The sequence below is a fragment of the Saimiri boliviensis genome, chromosome 1 (assembly GCF_048565385.1).
Source record: "Saimiri boliviensis isolate mSaiBol1 chromosome 1, mSaiBol1.pri, whole genome shotgun sequence".
NCBI classification, from domain to species: domain Eukaryota; kingdom Metazoa; phylum Chordata; class Mammalia; order Primates; family Cebidae; genus Saimiri; species Saimiri boliviensis.
The window spans coordinates 195,861,580-195,886,424 of record NC_133449.1 but is presented as its reverse complement, the minus strand read 5'-3'; the positions used below and the strand labels follow the sequence as shown (position 1 = coordinate 195,886,424).

At 37.0% G+C, this 24,845-nt stretch overlaps 1 protein-coding gene across 2 annotated transcripts in view; it reads left to right on the top strand.

The window, feature by feature from the left end:
* Positions 1–24,845, top strand: part of KCNN2 (potassium calcium-activated channel subfamily N member 2) — a 143,450-nt gene that overhangs the window by 21,957 nt on the left and 96,648 nt on the right. For both annotated transcript variants that reach the window (XM_039472033.2, XM_074382506.1), the window contains one exon: positions 22,549–22,967. In XM_039472033.2, coding sequence (XP_039327967.2) covers positions 22,549–22,967 — 419 coding nt within the window. The remainder of the gene's footprint in view (positions 1–22,548; positions 22,968–24,845) is intronic.

The following is a 24,845-nucleotide window of genomic DNA, read 5'->3' as shown; positions in this document are numbered from 1 at the left end:
GGATTCTGGGTAGGCATTTTGTATGGGAATTTTTTATTTGATTTTTTTCCAATATCTTTCTCGTAATTTGGAAGGGGTTATTGGTTTTTAGTCAAAGTCCACAGAAGTAAGGTGTCATTTCATCACAACAAATCCAAAGTCCTACCATCGACTAGACTTATCACTGTTGACACTGACCTTGGTTACCTGATTGTTGAAGTTTCCAGTGTAGTTACTCTCTACCTCCCTTTTCATTTCGTGCTTTTGGAAAACCACAAATAAAAATTCACACTTAAGTTGTGACAGGTTTATGATCTATACCCTTTAGGATAAATTATGTACATACATATCTTGGAAACTTATACATTAAAGATTTATCTCTCTTCACCCCCCCCCCAAAAAAAAAAAGAAGACCTGGCGTATATTTTCTTTTTGTTTACCATTACTATTCTACAGTACAATCCGTTCCTTCAAGAGCTGTTAAAATGGGATTTCCAACTTTATTGGTTAGTCTTAAAAGTGACCATCCCTGGCATCTAACTCCCAAGTGAGTGTCACCTCTATCCTTTCTGTGATATATAGCCATTGGAGAGGTTTACTAAATAAGGTGAAGTTTGTCTGTAGTGGATATTCTCCAGCCTGAACTCGAGTCCTAATTGTTCGATGTGTAGACATCTATGTGAGCTTATTGCTTCTCTTGGGAAAACAGTTAACTTCTAATCCCATGTTTAACTATATATTGGAATTTACGTTCTGTGTGCCATGTGATGACATTAGGAGATGCAAATAAGTCTTCTTTGACACACGAGACATAGATGGTCTCTTTCTGTGGGTGTTGGAGACAGAGAAAGAATGCTAGTGGAGAAAAGCCACCGAGCACAGTACTACTTTTCCTCTCAGGAGTCAGTAGTTCTCTTGTCTTAGAAGAGACTTTTATTCCATTTTCCCGTTTGTGCCACAAAATAAACTTTCTACCACAAAACAAATGGATGGATGGCATCTGCTCTCACAACTCCAATCATATGTCCAACCCTGGAAATGGGGTACTCCAAGGATTAGCAGTTTGCTTCAGTTAAATCCAGGTGATTGGACCTGTCTGTTCATGTTCAGAATTTCTTTGTGGGTTGTTTGTGTTTAATATCATGCCTAGTTTTACAAAAGTGTTTCAGTGAACTTTTTATCAGTGTGTGAACTGTCTTGAATATAGCAGATGAAGTTAATAGAACAAATTAGTCTCTTAGTTAATATGCGCCAATTAAAAATCAGTCAATATAAAGACTCAAAGGGGGGGTTGGCAAATGAATACCCAAGAAAAGTATTTCTAGTTTGCCCAGATACCAAACTATGCTAACTTAACCACTCTGTGACCTTTAGTGGGAAAACTCTTTAGCTGGGTTTTGTGCAGTTACATGAAGGGTTTGCCTAAGTTTTTCTTAGTGTAAGTCCCCTGTTCCCAAATTTGACCCTCCTCTTGACAGTGTGGTCTATGTATGTAGACCTAGTACTTTCTTATTGCTCTCTCATTAATATAGAATTTGGTGATTCTCTCAAATATTAGATTTGGCTGTAAAGGTAGCAAGAAGAAAGTGATATTTCTCAAGGAATATGCTAAACGATTGACTGCCTGGCTGTGAATATGGTGTAGACCCAGTACTTTCTTATTGCTCTCTCATTAATATAGAATTTGGTGATTCTCTCAATTATTAGCTGTGGCTATAAAGGTAGCAAAAGGAAAGTTATATTTCTCAAGGAATAGGCTAAAAGATTGACTGACTGGCTGTGAATATGGTCTTAGAGGGGAAGGTGAGATAAAAGGAAGATACCAGAAGATATGATAAACCCTATTTAACCCCCTTTTTTTTTTTTTTTTTTTTTTTTTTGAGACGGAATCTTGCTCTGTCCCTCAGGCTGGAGTGCAGTGGCATGATCTCGGCTTACTGCAACTTCCGCCTTCTGGGTTCAAGGGATTCTCCTGCCTCAGCCTCCCAAGTAGCTGGGACTACAGGCATGCACCACTACACAAAGCTAATTTTTGTGTTTTTAGTAGAAACGGGGTTTTGCCATGTTGTCCAGGCTGGTCTCGGACTCCTGACCTCAAGTGATTTGCCTGCCTCAGCCCCCAAAAGTGCTGGGATTGCAGGCATGAGCTACTGTGCCTGGCCCACTTAATGCTCTTAAGTGCATGTGGTACAGGGACAAAGGCCACCAACATGACTAATGAGGGAAATTGTGGTGCACTATAAAAGGAGCCAGGGTGTGTTTGCTTCATGCTTTATGGCTATATTTTAGAAAGGTAAAATAACTAGTATGTATCAAAATAACGAATATATATCATGTGCCCAGTGGGAACAAGCACTGTGCTGGGTACATTATACATATTGTCTCAATTTCATTCGCACTGTAATTTTTATTCAGCCAGTGAAAGCAAAGTTGAGAATCAAATTCAAACCTGTGACTTTGAAGGGTCTTTTCTTTTCTTTTTGCAGTAGGGCCTTTACTGTTAGGTGTGATTTTATCTGGAATGTATGAGAAAAATTGTACCACTTTTTTTCTGTCAGTTATAATCAGAAAACAAAATAAACACCTCTTAAAAACTTATGATATTCAAACACTTGGTTTACTTTAATATAGATGAGGGAGATAGTTTCCTCTGAATTTTACATTATGTTACCTTCAATTCACCACAGTTGATTTAAGGAGACTTGTAGAACAATGTTTGTCCATAATTACTTGTTCTATGAAATACGTATTTTTTTTTCATTTGTCTCTAGGGGTTGTTCAGAAAGAGCTACAGTGATAGAATAGAAGCCAATACTCGATTATCCATGAAAATGAAGTAAAGGATGCGAAAGAATGATGATGACTGTAGTAAAATCTCGATGTTCTCTGAGTCTGTGCCGTAACTGTGCTTCACTCTGGGATTCCCATCTTAACCTTCTGATTCAAGTCTGACAGCATTTTCTTTGACATACTTCTCTAGAGTAGACACATATTCGACCAAATTAAGTGGCATGGTACTCCAGGGAAAGATCTCTGGTAATCTGTGTAAGAATATGAGGCACATTCTTCTAGTTGCATACGACCTGTAGGTTTTTTTCTCAGATGCCAGCTCCTATCAATTGATTGTAACTGGCTGGAGCGTACGCAGTGCTGGAAAGGACCAGATTGACTGATCACGTCTGCCAAGACTGGAGGACAGGGGAAGGAGTGGGAGCCTACGTGATACACATTTGCCATCACTTTCTATCAACTTCTCTATGCAAATAAATTATGAATCCTTATGTAAAATGGTTATTCAGTTTCAAAAATAATCTTTGACGAACTGGTCTTAATTATGTTTTTTCTACATGTGCAGATCTGTCGCTAAGAAAGTTTATTTTAATAAATGTGGGATGAATGTGGTGAGTCTAAATGTTCCCTTATAACATTAAAGTTATGCAGATGTGTTGCCCTAGTTTGTTTCTGTTGAGATTAGAGTCTGAAGCTTTACTAAACTGTCAGGCCACCAATATTCTCTCTTTCCTACCTGTACTTCCTTCCTTCCTTCATTTCCTTCCATCTTCCTCTGTTTTCTCTTGCTTCCTTCCTTCCCTCCCTTTTGTTCCCTTTCTCCCTTCCTTTGTAACATCACAGAAGTTAGTCCCCAGCCACCAAACTGTACATTTTTTTGTGTTATACTGTTGCATGTTTGAAATTGACAAATACTTGATTTATATAACTGACATCAACTATAGGCATCATCTTCAATGCCTATAGAATTGAATACTGTGAAAGAAAAGCCCCCTTTTTTTTGTGGTACGTAATGTTCTTTGTGATCTTCTCCCATTCCGTCAACTTCATTGTTTATTGACAATATGCACACAGGTGTGTGCACACGCGTGCACGCACGCACACACACACACACACACACTCACACATTATTTGAATCATCTTGACTTGTTTGGAGAGTCAGAGCCAAAACTGTACCATTCTTTCTGCTTTCTGTGTCTTTTACCTAGAATATACTACTTTTACCCAGGTGCTTTTGGGCTCAGCTCAGGTCTCCTGCTTCTGGCAAGCTTTTCATGACCCCAAAGGCTGAATTAGTTGTCCTTCTTCTGTATTAGTATACCGTAATAATAGTAATACTAACGTAATGCATGATAAATAGTAATAATGATGTACATGGGTTAATTGTTCAGCCTTTTTTTGCTAAGAGTCATACCTGGATTATCTTGTAATTCTACTACAATTTCATAAAATAGATATTATTATCTTATTGAGAAAAGTGAAGTATAGAGTGGTTAAAAATGACTTGCTCAAAATCAGACTGCTTGAGTGGTGGAATCTTTGCAAGTGGAATAGTGATTGTGGGTTTGCACAGAGTTTTCTTCTCTTATATTTTGATTTCTTAGACATCACAGACCATTTCATTGATTACTGTGTCTCTACCAGGGGCTGGCATATGATACAGGTGGAAAAAAACAATTGTTCAATTAAATTTGATTGAATTCTTATTTATAGTGGATATAACCATTCTATCACTTCTCCAAAGTTTGGTATGTATAAATATGTAGTAAAATGGCTTTCTTTTTAATAATTTGCTTCAGATTTTAAATCTTATTTGTCAATTTAAAAATCATGCAGCTTTGAATCCCACCTTTTTAGCAGTATCCTTAGTTTTGAATTTAATGTGATAAAAAATACAGAATTGAAAAATTCCCACCATCTGAAAGGTTGAGCCACAATTTGTTTCTCTCATTCCTACTCTGTGTGTTTGTAATGTAAGCACCTATGGAGGAATATGGAGAAGGGGAAGGGGTGCTGTAAGTTAAGGGAGTAGTTGACTAATATGTCAGCAAATATAGTCTGTCTGCCTCTTAGAATTCTGAGAGATTTCAGTCTCTATTTACTGCCCACTGTTTATCAAGAAGGTTGGTGATTCTTCTTTTTGATGGAGAACCCTTCTTAAGAAGTACGTAGATTTTTGCTCTCTACTGTCCTTGCTTTCTTCATCCTATCTTTAGGATGCCAAACTTTTACCTTAGGCCAGTTAGCAATCTTGAAATACTTTCTGGATATGTGTTATTCCCCATTAGCAATTAGGGTAGAAAAAGATGAGTCTGTGCCATAACTTGTTTTGAATTCCCATCTTAACCTCCTAATTCAAGTCTGACAGCATTTTCTTTGACATAGATCTCTAGACTTACTTTCTTTGACATGCTTCTGTAACGTGTGTTCTAGAGAAAACATAACTTCATTGTGGACACTTGATTATTTCTTCTTTAACTAAAATACAACATTGAGAAAGAATATTTGTCTGAATCTAAATCCCAGTAATACACCTGGATAATCTTTATTGAAAATCATCAAACCCAATCCCTGACTGACAGGTCTTACCATAGAGGTATTCAGAGCTAGTCCCATGATTTGTGCTTAATCATTGGCGTGGCTGCTTGTGACAGACTTGCCACTTAATGTCTATTTTGTCATGTTATTTTAGAACCAGGGAAGTAACTATTAATGTACAACATATGGCAGCCATTACATAGTAAAGTAGAATGTTTTAAAAAGAAAGTTTTTGGAATTAAACACTAAGCTACCACTTAGTGCATTTTTGCTTAACCTTGACTGTTAACAAACTGGGTTTAATGTGTTTCATAATGCTCTATTATAACTAACTTTGAGAGCTTCACTTAGAAAAAAATTAAAAGCAGCTAAAAAAAATCCCTGTGGTTTTTGTTCTTAGACTTTGGGCTCATGTGTCACATGCTTCTGGCATGTGTTCCCAGTTGCTAAGGCTCTGAGCAGTGGAGCCCAAAGAATCATTCTGGTGACTTTCTTCTTTCATAGCTTCTTCATTGGTTTCAGCTCCAACAGAGCCTCTTCATTGTACATTAGAGAAAACGGAAGAAAGGCCCCACAGCCTGCAGCTCTTCACGAGACTCGGAGAATAGACCACTTGACATTAGAGATGTTCATTCTCAGTCTCTTCAGCTTTTTGCCAGTTGGCATTAGAGGGCTTTGCTCTCCTCCTCTGCTCCCACCCAGATATTACTTATCATAGCAGAAAAGGAACATTGCAGTTGAAATAGCCTTCATTTTCTTCCTAGTCTCTTTACCTGTCTTCTGTCTATAGAGGCAACTGCCATTCAGAAACCCATGTGTATCCTTCCAGTCCATGCTTTTATGTGTTCACTAAATAGGATTGTATTTATAAACAATATAGTTTTTACATTCTTTCAATTTCATAGATGCTATGCTGTACCTATTATTTTACAACTTGCTTTTTTCCACTCAACATTATATTTTGGATGTATAGTTTAGCTCATTTGCATTTTTATGGCAACTGTTATTTTTGTACCTATTTCTGACATTATTTTGAGTTCGTAATGTTTTCACTGCTTCTATCTTTCTCCTTTCTTTCCTTATTTTGGGTGATGTGAAATATTTAAGCATTCATTTCTTTCTCTGGCAGTTTAGATGTTATGCAATTTATATTCCCTCTTTTAGTGGTTACTCTTAAATTTTTAGCAAATATGTATATTTAACAGTGTTTAAGGTTCATCAGAATTTCTGTTCTTCTGTACAGTGTAACAACCCTTGGAGGGCTTCATTCTGATCTCCTTTCCTCCTTCCATCATACTATTGATGTCCAGCATTTTATTCACACCTTGATTTTTTACTTCCTCCAAATTAATTATTGTGCTTGTGTTGATAATTATACTTTTATACAGTCAGTTTGTATTTAGACTTACTAGCATGGTTACTTGTGTCTTTAGCTCCTTTTTTCTGGTTTCTGTTTACTTCTTCTGCATGCAGAGTACTCCTTAACAGTCACTTCTGTTCTGAATCTTTTGTGTCTCAAAATGTCTTTCACCTTTTCCCCCTGAGAGATAGTTAATTCTGTATAGACTTCAAGGCTGACTATCATTTTGTTTCAGTACTTTGAAGTTTACAGTGACTTACTCTTTATCAATGTTTTTATTTTAACAGTCTGGATAGGAATATTTCTAAAATTTAGACATGATTTAAATAATGATTTTACATATCCCTGCATTCAAAAAGAGGATCAGTTAAGTACCATAGAGTCTTTGTTGAGGTCAACACTGTTATTTGGAACATGAGACTTTTCATTGTGTTGTGATACAGTGATGTTCTCTGGTAGTTGACGCATGTAAGAATGTTTTATCTTTCATTAGATGAGTTAAGTCTTGGATTTTTTAAGGCCCTGTATCTGCTTTTTAGTGGTGTGTGTGTGTGTGTGTGTGTGCGCATGTGTGAGTGTGTGTGCGCATGTGTGAGTGTGTGTATGTCTTTCCTCTCTGTCAATACTTGCTGCTATGCCCGATTTACTAAATGTAATAATTGTTTTCTTTTCATCAGCTGTTTTTCTCCAATATATATGTTTGTTTGTTTCCCCTTTGCTGAAAGCAAGGGCCCTAGATAACCAAACTGGTCAAGAACATATGGCTTCATTTGATGTTGTCATTGGCACTGTCTCTGTGGTCTTTGTAAAAACATTTTATACTGGCTAAGTATGTGACGAGTTGCAGTATGCTTATGATGGACACAGGATCTGAAGCCAGATTGCTTGGGTTCGTATGCTAGCCCTGTACTATGTAACCCTAGCAAGTTCCTTAACCTCTGAGCTTCAGTTTTCTCTTCTCCAAGATGGAGATAATTATAGTATACACCTTTTTTAATTGCTTTTTGTTTTATATGAATTACTACCCACAATGGTTTAGAACAGTACCTGGTCCTGTTAACATGTGGTGAGCTAAGCATACTTTAAAACAGCGTTCAAGTTTCATCTCAAATACCATGTGGACTGTGAGGTTCTATACAACTGAAGTTAAAAAAGTTTTCAGAATGAAAAATATCTAACTGGGAAAAAGACTAAACTAGGACGTGGTCTATTTCTGTTATCACGGGCATTGAATGTAATGTGCAAGTTTATTTAAATATTTGCTTCTGCTGGAAAGCAGGAGGTCATTTAAGACCAGGGATGAAGATGTCACATTGGAGAAATCATAATGTAAATTAGTGGGTAGGCATTTTTTTTGCTTTATAAATACTGATTTGCTTCCAACTTTTCAGTACAGCCTGATGCCCCCATCAAAATATGTGAATGCCGAAGACCTGAACTTTAGCTTTAGGTTTTTCAGTAACTCACACTGTGACCATGACCAAATTCTTTCAATTGCCTGTGCTTTAATTGAACTCTTATAAGGGCAAATGAGATAATAATTGTGACCTAGCTTTTAACCAGCTTTTTAAGTGCTTAAAATAACTAAGATGGTGCTAATACATTTTAGCAATGTAGCAATATTAATATAATGCTTCAAATGAAAATGCAGAGTTTTTATCATTTCAGATTAAATTTTAAGAATCTAATATGTTGGCTTATATTTAATTATTTCATGGTTTGAGGCCTTATCAGGCTTATTTTATTTATGATTGATCCCCCATCTACTTGCAGAAATGATTTAAGGATACTTACGAACATTCATAAACTATTAAAATAAGTAAAAATCTGACCATGGAGAAATTTTGAATTTCTCATTCATCTAACCTTGATTTTCACCCTTTCCAATAGCTACAATCAGTGATATTGGTCTTTTTATTAATCCCTCCTCATTCTCTCTGTAGTTAGTTAAGATTACATTTATTGGAGACCAGATTTTGACACAGTACTGAAGTGAACCGTTATGGAAGAAAATAACATTTGCTGAGCACTATCTTTTTAGTCCTCTGACCAGGCCTCTTTTCTGAAGTTACAGAGCTCATCAGCTGCAGCATGTCAGAATCAACTCTAGATCTGCTTGACTCTGTTCCAGAGTGCAGACACATCATCCCTGTACCACAGTGCTTTCTGTGATACCAGTTCTGTTTAGAGAATCAAAAAGGGGGAAATGATTATTTTATCTTAACAGAGAAGTTCAAAAGTAATTTTTAGAGGAAATTTACATACATTCCATAGTAATGTGAATGCAAATATAATTGCATGACAATATGTCAACATGTGTGCAATGCCTTTTGTGGGACCACAGAAGGTGTGGGACTCTGGTGGTAAGGACCATGTGAAAGGAGGTGAAGATTCTAATTAAGTCTTAAGAGCAGTGGAACATGGATTTATTATACGTAACCTTAACTATCACTGCATCCTAGTGGATAATTCTAGGATTTTTGACCTGAAGGTGAAGCTCTTGCCTAAGTCAGGAGAAGACAATTTCAGAAACTCATTATTTTAGCAAATGACAGGAATACCCCTTTCAAAAATAGCTACAGCTGGAATTTCTAGAGCTTTTCCCAATACTGACGTTGCTCTTATCTGTCTTTTCTTACCCATTTTTCTTCCTCCTTTTCATGGCTAATTTTCCTGTCTTTATATCACGAGTTGTTATTTTAATTCATGTACTTGTACCTCTTTGAAGGTCCATGGAATACTATTACTTATTCATTTGGTCACTTTTACTAGGGACAGCAGGGTGGGTGTTAATGCATACTAATTGTGTAAGGTTGATATTATTTTTATTTTTATTTTTTGTAGCTGAAGCATCTGAAGTTTAGAGAGATTAAATATATTGCCCCAAACCACTCAACTAGTAACTGGTCAAGCCAGAAATGAAATCCAAGCTTCTCTGGCTTCAAAATGTGTGTGTGTGTTTCCTATGAGTCACACTACCAGATATTCAGAGCAGTTGGTTGATATTTAAAAGGCATGAACAAAAGCCACCCACCCCAGAAATAACTCTATCGCTCAATAGTTATTGTACTTTAAATTCCAGTGTTTGAGATGCGTTTCTTCTGCATTGTTGGCTGCTCTCTCCATAAAGTGTTTAAGTTAAAAATATTATTTTTCTTTTATAAATCTTTACACAACACTTTAATGAATATTAAATTAAATGCAAGCATACTTTCCACTGCTCAAGTAACAGAAAATCCACTGATGGTGACTTTAACAAATGGGGTAGGTGGCTGCTGGTTCAGTGGCTTAAGATATCAGGGCTGGAATTACTGTGACTCTTTCAGTCTTTTTTTTCACCATCACAGGGTGTCTGCCGCAGATCCAAGTATCACCTCTGTTTAGGGCTGGAGGAAGGGAAGGAAGAGGTCTATGTCAGCCATAGCTGTCTTTTTTTAATCCAGAAACACAAAGATATTCTACTACGTTCTGGAGCAACCTTTTGCTTATGACTTCAGGCTGGAACTGCATCATATGGCTACACATATCTGCAAAGGAGTCTGGGGAAATGGATATTTCTGTAGTGGAGATAGACAAGAGAGAAGGATGGGAATATTATTGGGTTAGCCACTTCTTAGCATTGCCTACAACATATGACGTGTTTATTTCATTATTAAAACTACTTTCTGAAACAGCAAATAACATCTTCATTTTCACAGATGGCAGAAATAAGTTCAACAAAGTGTGAATGACTTCCCAAGGTCATATCACAAGTTAGTAGCATGTCCAGCATCTAAGCCTTAGTTTCCTGCATTCCAGCAAGTTTTTTCTTCATACTTTTCTTCCTTCATTCCAGCAAGTCTTTTCTTCATACTTTTCTCCCAGATAGGAGTTGGCAGTTCAGTGATTAATACATTAGTTTCACATTCCTACTCCCTGTATGCAGAGAAGTTTCAGGGTGGCGAGAATGAACAGGGTTGGGCATGAGGCTTCAAAAGAGAGGAAGGCTCCAGGATGGATGATGAGGGGATGACAAGCATCAACTTTGCTCATTTCCTCTGAGTTTTGCTCAGGATTGGTGAATTCTGAACAAAGTTCTTCTGTTTTTTTTCTTTTTTTTTCCCTCCTGCAGTTTTGGGCTGAGGACCTTGGAGGAAGTCTCAATGAGACCACGGAATAGTCATCTCTCCCTGTCTGTTTGTCCTTTGACCTAGTCTGTGACTGGCCACTGTAGTCTCACTTCTGTTGACCGAATCCGAGCAACATCTTAATACAGAAAACCTCATTATTTGGCTTTCTTCTGTAGCAGTGGTTCCCCTGCCACCCTTTGTTACATCCAAGTGCTAGTTTCTAAGGAAGGAAGCTTTTTTGTTGTTGTTGTTTTTGAATGAATACATTTCTGTGCATTTTTGTTTGAGGCCATGATCCCCAAAATATCCTAAAACTGAAATTGGAAGTTAATTGTCACGGGTTGTGTAAAGATTCTGGTGGGAAATGGACCATACAGTGTTTCATGATGGAGCCTCCTGTGACCTACTCTTTATTTCCTCAGCATTTTCTTCCCTTCTCTGTTACAGTACTTCCACGAGGAAACATTTACGTACATTTAAATATAAATCCTTCATGTATATTGCTCTTCAGCATCAAACACTGAGAGGCTTTTTAATCCTTGTATCCACAAAACCTTACCAGTAGAATCATTCAGTAAGTGAATGAAAGAAAAGAGAACTTGGTTTTCTTGAATGTTTGGTTTAAAGGTTAGCCAAGAAAAATTGTTTATTTTTGTTCATGCTTTTGAAACCAGTTATGTAATGTAATGGCGCAAGGTTTTGTCTTAGTAAGCAGAGTATTTTAGATGTAAATTAGATTCACTGTGTTTGGCTGTATATACTGTCATTCAGAACGTCAGTGATTACTTTCTAGTTTTGAAGTTTTGTACATGTAGACTGTTTGTTAGGATGTATTTGGATGTCTGACAACCTCATTTATTCTCATTCTTCACTCCTCTTTTAACCATAAAAACTGTTTTCATTATTAACTAACTTATATTCATATAGTCACATGTCTCCAAAGTAAAAAAAAAAAAAAACAAAAAAAAACACTAAATATTATATAATTCAAAGTCTCCCATCCATTTCTAGTGCTCAGCTGCTCAGTTCACCTTCCCTATGTGACTTATTAATTTCTGGAGTTTTTTTTTTTTACGAAGGTATTGTATGCACATACAAATACAAATATACCTTTTCCCCTTTAACAAATCTGCACAAATAATAGCATATATAGCTAAAAAACAAAACAAAATGAAACAAAAACTCAGTACTTACTTGATGTCTCTTTTTAATAGGATATAACATGTTTCTTCATCTTTTTTTAATGGCATACTACTATTCATTTTGTGGCCATTCATAATTCATTTAACCCATTTCCCTGCTAGATTATTCATATTATTTCCAGTCTTTTACTAATATACAAGCCGTGTTGTAACAAACAGTCATATACATTCACTGTTTTTCACTCTTACAAATATATTGATATGACAGATTTTATTCTAAGGAAATTGAATTACATTATCAAAAAGAATGTATGCTTAGACCCTGGCAAATCGCTCTCCTCAGACTGTACCAGTTTACACATCTGCCTGTGATATAGGCAAGCACTGTTTCCTCACACAGTCAGTGGTATAACATGTTATAAAACTTTTACCACCTATTCAATCTGACAGGTCAGAAAATGGTATCTCATTTTCTTCTGATTGAGATTGGGCATCTGTTTCTGTAAGTTTAAGAGTCATTTTTATTTCGTTTTCCATGACCTAAGGTGTATATCCTGTGTTCATTTTTCTACTGTGCTGCTTGTCTCTTTCTTAATGTTTAGGAACTTTTATGTATTAGGGAGATTAGTTCTTTTTAATAGGAGTTGTGAACAGTTTTTCCCGTGGTTTGGTGTTTGTCTTTTTACTCTGTTGTAGTTTTGGTTAGTTGCAGAAAACAAAATTTCAATGCAGTCAAATATATCAGTGTTTTCTCTTAAGACTCTGGAGTTTGTGTCGAAAAGGCCTTCCATTTTCCAAGATTACAGCATAATTCTTAGCTGATTTTTAAAAATATATTATTATTTTCACTTTCCTATCCAGATCTTTCAAACCCAGAATGTTTTTGGTATGGACTTGAGGCACGGGCTTACCTCTGCATTCCTCTAGGTGGTCCTTAGTTGCCTCCAAATCATTTTTACATGAGCTATATTTTCCCCACTGATTGGGATTCTACCTTCGTATCATTATGAAATTCTCAGTCTATTGAGTCTATTTTAGACTTTCTGTTCTGTTTCATCAGACTTTCATTTATATTAAGTGCCAATACCACTTGGTTTTAATTATTAATTTGTTTTAAAATGTATGTGGCTGCTTCTCCCTTGTTACTTTTCCTTTTCAGAAGTTTCCTCTTTTACCTATACTTACTTTCCTAACAAATAAGATGACTAAAATTATTTTTTCTCAGTGTGTAATTTTTAAGCCCCTATTTTGTGCTGACCAATGCCCTTGATTATTTTCTAGAAAGTAAACTCAAGCTGTTTAATGAACTGTCCCAGACTGCAAGAGCTTGCAGTTACATTGCAGGGGAAAAACACATGCAGAAGGTAAATAAGAGAGGGGCTCTGGAGCTGAGCTTCTTCTGGTGCACACAGGTTACCTCCTAGTGGGCAGGCCTCTCCTGCTAAACTCCAGCCCCTCTTCACTGATGGCTGTCACTGCTAACTAATCTGTGACGACGAGCTTGAAGTATGTTACATTTGGTTATCTGAGCAAGTACAAAACAGTTGCACTGGAAAATTCAAGCTTGTGGTGGGACATATTCTGAGGGCATTTTTGGTGTTATGCCTGCAAGTTACTTTAGAACTCTGGCCAAGACTTTGGAATAAAGGTAGATTAGACTGTTCTTTTGCCCTAAAAGCTTTCTTCTCTTAACAACATCAGGATTGAAAATGAGTATCAAAGAACTAAATAATATTAGTTCTTATTACTTTAACTCCCCTACAGGTGAGCTTAAAACAGATCATATATATCCTAAAGATTACATGGAATGTAATAAGAATATTTCTACAGTTAGATTTTCATACTCGACATTGAATGAGTTGTTGAATGCCTGTGATTTTGAGAATATTTTCATTTTTTAAAATAGAATTGAGTGCATTAATGTATCTCTCAACCTGGTAAATACCATTGTACAGTTTTTAATTGACAGCACTTACCCTTGTCTCCTAGGACAGTTCCTTCCTTCCTGCTTCACTCCCTGCTGCTTTTCTGATCCTCTTATGTCCTGACCTTCCAAATGTGGGCTTCTTCAGGACTTGGCCTTGAGTATTGTTTTGTTCTCTTCACTGTCTCTAATTTTTCCTTTGATCTCATTAAACAACCTAAAGAACACTCTTCTGAAATTTATTTCGATAGTCCAGACTTCTCTTCTGAGCGACCTGCACAACATTCTCTTCACTGTCTCTAATTTTTCCTTTGATCTCATTAAACAACCTAAAGAACACTCTTCTGAAATTTATTTCGATAGTCCAGACTTCTGAGCGACTTGCACAACATACTCCTAGCTTGGTGTACATTCTCAGATGTGAGTGGCCAAAATAAAACCTTTTATTTCTTACATTCCTTTCCTCCCTCTGGCCGCAGGCCCATTGTACCCAGGAAATGGCACCACAATCCGCTGCGTTTTTCAGGTTAGAAATTCAATAGCCATGTATGAGTCTTCTCTTTCTCTTATTGCTCCCACATTCAGCCCATCAGCAAGTTCTGACAAGATTTCTCCTTTTTTTGTTGCTGATGTTTAGATGGTAGTCAGTATTTTATTATTTGGTGAATCAGGAGAAAGCGCTTTTTGCTTTCTTAAGGGAGAAGAGGAGAACTAATTAAGAGGGAGAAACTGAAAACATTACATAGATGTTTTTCTATGCCACACAGCACTTTTCTTTATGGAAGAATTGAAAACTTTATGTGTGTGCTTAGTAAATGGATTTTTTTAAGCTTGTATTTTAGGTTCAAGGGTACATGTACAGGTTTGTTATATAGATAAATTGTGTGTTGGGCTTTTGGGGTACACATTGTTACATCATGTAGGTAATAAAGCACAGTACCCAATAGGTAGTCTTTTGATCCTCACCTTCCTCCCACCCTCTACCCCCAAGTGGTCCGTGGTGTCTATCATTTCCTTCTTTGTGTCCTTGTGTGCTCAGTGTTTTGCTCCTACTTATAAGAATATGTGGTATTGATTTTTTTTTTTTTTCTTTTTCTACACGGAGTCTTGCTCTGTCACTGAGACTGGAGTGCAGTGGCACGATCTTGGTTCACTGCAGCCTCTGCCTCCCAGGTTCCAGCGATTCTCCTGCTTCACTTCCTGGATAGCTGAGATTACAGGCGCATGCCAGCATGCACAGCTAATTTTTGTGTTTTCAGTAGAGACGGGATTTTGCCACGTTGGCCAGGCTGGTCTCAAACTTCTGACCTCAGGTGATCCACCTGCCTCGGCCTCCCAAAGTGCTGGGATTACAGGTGTGAGGCACCATGCCTGGCTGGTATTTGGTTTTCTACTCCTGCATTGATTCATTCAGGATAATGGCCTCCAGTCCCATCCATGCTGCTGCAAATGATGTGATACCATTCTTTCTATGGCTGTGCGGTATTCCATACTGTATACATACCATGTTTTCTTTATTTACTCTACCAGTGAAGGGCATTTAGGTTGATTCCATGTCTTTGCTATTGTGAATACTGCTGCAGTGAACATATGTGTGTATGTGTCTTTATGGTGGAATGATTTATATTCTTTTGAGTTTGTACTCAATAATGGGATTGTAGGGTTTACCGGTGATTCTCTTTATGGCTGAACTAATTCACATTCCTACCAGAAATATTTAAGTATTCTTTTTCTTTGCAACCTTCCAGCATCTGTTATTTTTCAATTTTTTTGAGATGGAGTTTTGCTCTTGTTGCCCAGGCTGGAGTGCAATGCTGTGATCGCGGCTCACTGTAACATCTGCTTCCTGAGTTCAAGTGATTCTCCTGCCTCAGCATCCTGAGCAGCTGGGATTACAGGCACCCACCACCACACCTGACTAATTTTTGTATTTTGAGTAGAGATGGGGTTTCATCATGTTGGCCAGGCTGGTCTTGAACTCTTGACATCAAATGATCTGCCCGCCTCGGCCTCTCAAAGTGCTGGGATTACAGGCATGAGCCAGCATGCCTGGCCACCTCTGTTACTTTTAAATTTTGTAATAATAGCCATTCACTGGTATGAGGTAGTATCTCATTGTGGTTTTGATTTGCCTTTCTCTGATGATTACTGATGATGAGCGTTTTTCATGTGCCTGTTGGCTGCATATATATCTAATTTTTGAATAGAGTCTGTGTATGTCCTTTGCATACTTTTTAATGAAGTTGTTTGTTTCTTGTAAATTTGTTTAAGTTTCTTATAGATGTTGGATGTTAGATCTTTGTCAGAGGCATAGTTTGAAAATATTTTCTTCCATCCTATATGTTGTCTGTTTGCTTTGTTCATAGTTTCCTTTGCTCTGCAGAAGCTCTTTAGTTTAATTAGGTCCCATTTGTCAATTTATATTTTCATTGCAATTGCTTTTGGTGTCTTCATCATAAAATTTTTTCCAGGTCCTATATCCGGAATGATATTTTCTAGGTGATTGTACAGGGTTTTCATTGTTTGTGGTTTTACATTTAAGTGTATAACCCATCTAGAGTTGATTTTTGTATATTGTATAAAGAAGGGATCCAGTTTCAATCTTCTACTTGTGGCTAGCCAGTGTTCTCAGCACCATGGATCAAATGTGGCATTATTTCTGAGCTCTGTAGTCTGCCCCATTGAACTATGTGTCTGTGTTTGTACCAGTCCCATGCTGTTTTGGTGACTATAACCTTGTAATATAGTTTGAAGTTGAGTAATGTGATAGCTCCAGCATTGTTCTTTTTGATTCGGATTGCTTTGGCTACTCAGGCTTTTTTTGGTTCTATATGAATTTTGGGATAATTTTTTCTGTTTCTCTGAATAATATTATTAACAGTTTAATAGGAATAGCACTGATTCTGCAAATTTCTTTGGGCAGAATGGCTATTTTAACAATACTGATTCTTCCTATCCATGAGCATGGAATGCTTTACCATTTGTTTATGTCATCTCTAATTTCTTTGGGCAGTGTTTTGTAAATTTCATCATAGAGATCTTTCACCTTATTGTTTATCTGTATTTCCAGGTATTTTTTTCTTTTTATGTTTATTATGAATGAGATTGTGTTTTTGATTTGCCTCTCAACTTTAAATGCTGTTGGTGTATAGGAATGCTACTGATTTTTATAGAGTGATTTTGTTTCTTGAAACTTTGCTAAAGTTGTTTATTGAATCAATGAGCTTTCAGGCAGAGACTATGGAGTTTTCTACGTATAAAATCATATCATCTGCTAACAGGGATAGTTTGACTCCCTCTCTTCCTGTTGGGATCCCTTTTATTTATTTCTCTTACGTGATTGCTCTGGCTAAGACTTCCAGTACTGTGTTGAGTAGGAGTGGTAAAAGTGGACATCCTTGTTTTGTGCCAGTTTTCTAGAGAAATGCTGCCAACTTTAGCCTATTCTGCATGATGCTGGCTGTGAGTTTGTCGTAGATTGCTCTTATTATTTTGAAGTATGTTCCTTCAGTGCCTAGTTTGTTGAGAGTTTTTAACATGAAGATCTGTTGAGTTTTACAGAAAGTCTTTTCTGTATGTATTGATGAGATTGGATGTGTTCAGGGTGGTGGCCATAGACCTTTCTGCATCTATTGAGAGAATCATGTGATTTTTGTTTTTCCCTCTGTTTATGTGATGAATCATGTTTAATGATTTACATATATTGAACCAGCCTTGCATCCAGAGATAAAGCATACTTGATTGTGCTGGATGAGCTTTGCGATGTGTCACTGGATTCTGGTTGCTAGTATTTATTGAGAATTTTTGCATTCATGTTCATCAAGAGTATTGACATGAAGTTTTAGTTTTTTGTTGTGTCTCTGCCAGGTTTTGGTAGCAAGTTGATGGTAGCCTCCTAGAATAAGATAGGGAGACATGCCTCCTTCTCAGTTTTTTGGAATAGTTTCAGTAGGAATGGTATCAGCTCTTACTTATATTAATACGTCTGATAGATTTCGGCTTTGAATTCCCCTGGTCCTATGCTTTTTCTGGCTGATAGGCTTTGTATTACTGATTCATTTTTGGAACTTGTTTTTGGTCTGTTCAGGGATTTCATTTCTTTCTGGTTCAATCTAGGGAGATTGTACGTTTCCAGGAATTTTTCTATTTCTTCTAAGTTTTCTAGTTTGTGTGCATAGAAGTATACACAGTAGCCTTTGTGGCTTTGTTTGCTTTTGTGTTTCTGTTGGGTTGGTGGTAATGTCCCCTTTATCATTTCTGATTGTGTTTCTTTGGGTCTTCTCTGTTTTCTTTATTAATCTAGCTAGTGGTCTCTCTCATCTGTTCTTGCAAATAGCCAACTCCTTGACTTGTTGATCTTTTGTATTGTTTTTTGCTTCTCAGTTTCCTTCAGTCAGCTCTGATTTTGGTGATTTTTTGTCTTCTGTTAGCTTTGGGATTGGTTTGCTCTCATTTCTCTAGTTTCCCTAAGAGTGATGTTAAGTTTTAAATTTGATACCTTTCTAACTTTTTCACATAGGCATTCAGTGCTGTAAACTTTTCTCTTAACGCTGTTTTAGCTGTGACCCAGAGAACTTGGTATGTTGTAAGATCTCCAAACTTTATGTCCAGTGCATTCACTGTCTCCATTTCCATGACAGTCCCCCAATTTAGGTCACAAGGTACAACAGCCAATCAAATGCAGCAGAGCTTCCTAACTTTTATCCTTCTTTCCACACTTGCCTTTCTTCATACTGTTATCCCCAGAGCAGTACAGATGAGCCTTTTAAGCTATAAATCAGATCACATCATTCCTCTGCCTAATATCCTTCAGTGGGTTCCCACAGGGCACTGTGGGATTGAAATCTGGTCTGGATATGATGGTCAACAAAAGCCTGCTTGTCTGGTCCCAGTTAGTCTCTTCAAACTTATTTCCAGTCTCATCTCCTTTCACACTGCCCCTTGATCATTAAGTTTAAGCCACTTAATGTTCCTTCATTTATTTATGCATGCTAAGCTTTTATAAAGCCCAGGGCCCTTAAAATGTGCTATTTCCTGTGCCTAGAACATTATTCCTCTGGTTGTTTACATGACTGGCTTTTCTCTTAATCCAGATCTTGCATAAAATGGTACTTATCTAGAGATTTTCCCTGATGACCACATCTACCGTCATCTCTAACATATTATTCTCTATTTCATCTCTTGTTTCTTTCCTTCATAACAATGTCCAAAAGCATAATTACTTTATTTGATTGCCCTAAGTCTGCTTTCTTGACTATGTTTTTTTTTTTTTTCCTTTTTCCTAGCAAAAGTTAGTTTCAATGGGCAGACTCTCTGTTTGCTGTAAATGCGGCTGTATGGTTGGTGTGTAGACCAATACCTGGCACATAGTATTCAGTACACTGGATAAATAAATGAATAAGCAAGCAACATTGAAGGTCAGGATTACGTAGAGAATACAAGTAAATATTTTTTTCTCAATTATAGCATTAAAATATATGCTATGATAAAATAAGACAAAATTAAATCATTTGAGATGTTAAGACCTTTGATAGTAAAAAAAAAAAAAAAAAAAAAAAAAAAAACAACTATATAATAGAACATTTTTTCTGAGGAAGTTACCAAAGAGGAAAGTTATCTGGACTCTATGGAACTGCAAAATTATGCTGCTGCAATGACTTATTGTTTAGGTGAATGTGTCATACATGTACTAGCATTATGCTTTGGTATTTTCAGCTTCCACAAGTACATTTAATTAATATTAGGACCTAGCCAGTGATTATAGTCACTGTTAACTAAGAAATAACAAGGAAGTTTATTTATCAAGCATTTCTTATCCTCCACTAGGTAGACATGGAGCCTCACTAACAAGTAGGGGAGGCAATCTTATTAAGAAATCTTTATTGTTCTTTACGTGACAGCATCAGTGAGAGGCACATATAAGGATCGTGGTGGAACAAAGGAGGAAGTTTCCAGATTTTTACAGGTCATCTACTACATCCAAGAGGAGGTGATGTGGAGTTTGATCTTGAAGGAATGCAAATTTGCTAGACGGAGGCTTTCCAGGCCATGGAACAGAATATACAAAGACCCAGAAGCATGATTAGGGTAGTATTTTCTGGACTCTCCAAACATAAGGAAATGTAAGTAGAATAGCAGGCAGTGAGGTTGGAGATACAGGCAAAACCAGATTGCAGAATGGCTTCTATGCTATGGGTATAGATTAGATTTTATCCATCAGGCCATGGTGGGCCTTTGAATGATGTTCATCTTGAATTGCATTTAAAGGAGGTCATCAGAAAATGGAAGATATTCTCCAATAGGAGGAATCTGGTAATGGAGAGTGAAGGATGATACCACCCAGGGAAGTATAGAGTGAGAGAAGAGTCAGAGATGGGCTCCAGTAGAGTAGTGTGATGGTTAATATTGTGGGGACACATCCAAACCATACCAAGTAGGGACACAGAATGGGGAGAAAGACAGTGAGACCCTTAAGAGTGGCAGCAGGTGGAGAAAGCAACATGTCACAGAAGCCCAGGAAAGAAATCTGTTTTAGGGAAGCAGGAATGACAGGACAAATAAGATACAAATTAAGTTGGGGGATCAGATTTCATAATGAAGATATCTTGAGTGACCTTAGCAAGAGTAGTGTTGGTAGGCTAATGGGAACAAGATCTGCCTGGAAGTTCTTTGAGAATGAAGAAGTGAGAAAACAAACACAACGTAGAGTAGGCGTGAAGCCAGCCTTGGTTCTCTTTGGGTGTTTTGTTTTAGTAAACGGTAGAAGTTTGATTTCGTAGACTGCTGAGAGAAAAGACGCACAGGAACTAGGCTATAGGCTATTGATGCAGGAGAACTGGATTTTGGTGAAACGTTGCTTTAGACACATGAAACAAAAGAGGAGGGAAATAAGGATAAAGGGCAAGATTGTAGGCAAGATTGTGGCTAAAGTATCAAATAGAGGGTATTTCCTCTGATACTGTGGGGAAAGTATGTGTTGAGAGAGAGGGGAACAAAGGTGGCCCTAGAGGAGAACAATCTATGGTGGCTGAGGGAATGATTACAAGGTTTCTCTGAGGGTTCAGCTGAGCTTGATAGCACAGGTAGGTGATGGCCATAGGTCACCTGCAGCAGTCTGGATATCAGGTTTCAGATTGGGTGTTACCTTTTCAGGCTCACCTAAAGATAAAGGGTGATGCTGCTGAGAATGGCATTAGGATTATGGTTGAAGCAATGAGATGCAATAGAGAGAACCAGCCTAGTTAGGGAAGTAAGCAGAGGGGTAGTGAAAAGGGCCTGAAAAAAGAGAATAGAGTGAGGTGAGAGGAGCAAGTGCATTGGGGAGAGTGGAAGGAGGGCCAGTCCTAGAAGGAAGAGGCTATTTGTAAGCAGTATATCAGAGTGATATATACAGATGGACGTTTCTTTACCAGTTACCTTGGAAAGTATTTGTCCTGAGTTTGTACTGTTGTCCAAAACATCATAAGGAATACCTTTCTTGGAACTGAGCTGAGACTTTGCTGCATAGCTTTTGACTATTTGGAGTTATGGTGATTCTTAGCCCTTTTGGAAGTGGATTTAATTTTTGCACATTACCAGGTCATTCAGGGCCAAGTTTGGTGAATATCTATCTACTGGATAATACTGTTTTGGGTAAGAATGGAAATGCGGACTTAAAGAACAGTACTATTTTATTTGTGTGACTTGTAGCAATCCCTGATAGTAATTTCCAAAACCAGCAAGTACAGTATCTTTGGAATATATATAGCTTCTCAAAACAAAGGTCTTCCTAATACGTGGGACTCAGCATTGCAGCATGGTTGGCCCTCTGGCTTCTGGGCCTACATGTCAGTATCCTTTGCAAGTCCTTGTGGCAGTCAAAAAAGCCACCACACATTTTCAAACGCTTGTCTCTATACTGCCAGGGCCTGGAGGATGCCAGGGAAGAGAGGAAGATGCTCTTTTCTGTCCCTTTTACTCTTCATTTATATATCTATTTATTTACTTTGCTTTCTCTCTGGTTTTTTCCTTTTAAAACATGTTGTTTTCATTGATTGTAGTGTGAAGGAAACACAGAAACAAGAAAAAGGGATCTTTATTAAATAAAGATTGAAAATAAATGAATAATCCAAAGGAAGGCTATGGGCGAATAGAAGACAAGACAGAAAATAGAGTAGTCGTGGGGAAACTGGAAGAAATGTTTCTGCCACATTTGTCTGTGGTCTCTTATGATTTTCTCTGAAGCCAAGAATAAGATTTCCTGTAAGAACGCTCATGTGTTGTTGCATTATAGGGTATAACTGATTGCAGAGGCACCCTAAATAGATTTCACTGAGAATATAGTTAGAATTGTGTAAGGCTTTAAATCCAGACCGAAAGAGGAAAACAACTTGTTATAAGGCAAGTCCATTTCAACTTCATCTGAGGGGATTTTCATGACGGATAGGCCCAAGCCCCTGTTTTAAAATGATGTTATTTATGTGATTGTCCAGGAACGTGAATTGAAAACAATTTTAGCTCCTGAGTAGCAAGTTTTTAATTTAATTTGTACAAAATGAATACCAATACCCTTTACTAAAAATAGTGTACCTGGCTAGCATTTAAAATTACAACCTTTAGCTTGCCATGATTGCTAAAAGTCATCTGTTATGTGTTTTTAAAATCTGCACTAACACTTGTGGACCATTCATGCCATACTGAAGCTGATTTTCTACTTTATTTTTTCAGTTGTTCATGGTGGACAATGGAGCAGATGACTGGAGAATAGCCATGACTTATGAGCGTATTTTCTTCATCTGCTTGGAAATACTGGTGTGTGCTATTCATCCCATACCTGGGAATTATACGTTCACATGGACGGCCCGGCTTGCCTTCTCCTATGCCCCATCCACAACCACCGCTGATGTGGATATTATTTTATCTATACCAATGTTCTTAAGACTCTATCTGATTGCCAGAGTCATGCTTTTACATAGCAAACTTTTCACTGATGCCTCCTCTAGAAGCATTGGAGCACTTAATAAGATAAACTTCAATACACGTTTTGTTATGAAGACTTTAATGACTATATGCCCAGGAACTGTACTCTTGGTTTTTAGTATCTCATTATGGATAATTGCCGCATGGACTGTCCGAGCTTGTGAAAGGTAAGTTTATTTCTTTTCCTGAGAACATAATTTACTATATGGTAGCTTTACAAGTAAGAAAAAAAAAACATTTTAGACTTGAGACGTGTAGTGTCTCACTCTTGAAAATTTTGGATTCTCTGACAGGCTTCTTTGAAATGACTGTCATGTGACAAAGCTTTTCTGAACATTTTTTTCGTAGAGCAAATGCCTTCAGGCGTGTGTGTTTTTTTTTCTAATTTGATCGGTTTTTAGTAGATGGCTGCGTTTATAATCTGTGCCAAAATTTGGAGACCTCGAAATTGTACAGGTGACTTATTGGAAATGCGAGTTTAATGGTAATACCGAGTCATTTCCATGCCTGATTGCTTATGAGCGTTGTTTATTGTTGAGACAGAAATCCCGTGAAACAGCGTTGATGCAAGTTGTCTGGACTTTAGGGAACATGTTAAGGTGGCTTGTTGGCTTTAGTGCCTGTTTATGACAGTATTCAAATGATTACTTGATAAGGAGCTTATGGGTATACGTATTAGTTTTTATTGAACTTTCAATGATTAGTAAGAAGAAGCAATGTGTATTTCTTTTATTGTCTAAAGAGCTCTGGTAGTCTAGATCTAGGCATATATTCTCAGATTTCAGGAGTGGCTCAGTGATCTTAATCAGTTATAGCATTAATAATGTTAACTTTGTCATTTAAGAAAAATAGACTAATGACATAAACAGGAAGAGCTGTATCATAATGGGGTAGGGAGTACCTTCACATGAACTTGGTTAAGAAAATTCAAGTTGAAATTAACAATAAAGATATAGGAATGATCTAGAAGTTTCTAGGAGTGTTGAAAGTTCAGAGGTTAGTCTTTGTAGAATTTTAAAATTTTAATTTGGCTTTTGAATGTCAAGGTTATACATTCAAATAGTTTGAAGAAGGAAAATATCTGTCTGAGAGTTGCTGCAAAAAAATAAAAGGGGAACCCTGAACACCCCCAGACCATTCTAGGTTTCCAGGAGCATTCACTTTAAATCTTTTTAGCCATTCCCTTGGTAACTGCTTTTTATATTTTAAATAAAATTTCTTATGTTGTTGCATCTAGATTTTGTTGCTGCATCTAGATTTTTTTGTTGTTGTTGTTTTGAAGCTATCAATTAACTTCCTTCTGTGGACGCTATAATTTTTCCTTTTTCCCATATATAAACACACCCCTTTCACAACTTCACCCCTCCCCAGAAAAGTGATTTCTATCTCCCTATCTCCCAGTAAGATATATAAACCCTAAAATCTGTTTTCTATATTTACATTGTTAAGACTATATAAAATGCATTTGTAACTGAACAACATAATATAATCATTTTTTCTTTCCTGTACGTTTTTTTTTACTTTTTCTGGAAGAAATAGTCACCTCATTTTTTATTTGCTTAGTTTTCTGTATACTTATCACTAAATTGTCTCTAAATTCTCTCACATTATATAAATACCTTTTATTCTTTTCAAATATATTAAGCAGTTTATCTATTTCACCTTGAAGAAATGACTCTAAGAACATTCTGACTTGTGTCTCTATCATGTTGAGGACTTTCTTTGCCTTTTTTGTTTGGTGAGTAGCCCCTTTCTTGAACCCCATTTCACCTTCTTTCTTCATTCTTTATTTTGGTAGAATCTGTCTTCCAGTAGTTTTGAAGCAAAGGTAGTGTGTAGCAGAAGTATTTTTGAGATATTGCAGATATGGGAGTCTTTAGTCTTCTCTCATGCTTAATTAGCAGTCAGCTATATATAAAACTCTAGACTGGAAATCACTTTCCTTCAAAATACTGAAGGCTCCATTTTCTGCTGGTATTCAGGGTCTAGCAGTCTGAGTCCATGCTCATTTTTTATTTATTTACTTATTTTTTTCTGGAGGCTTT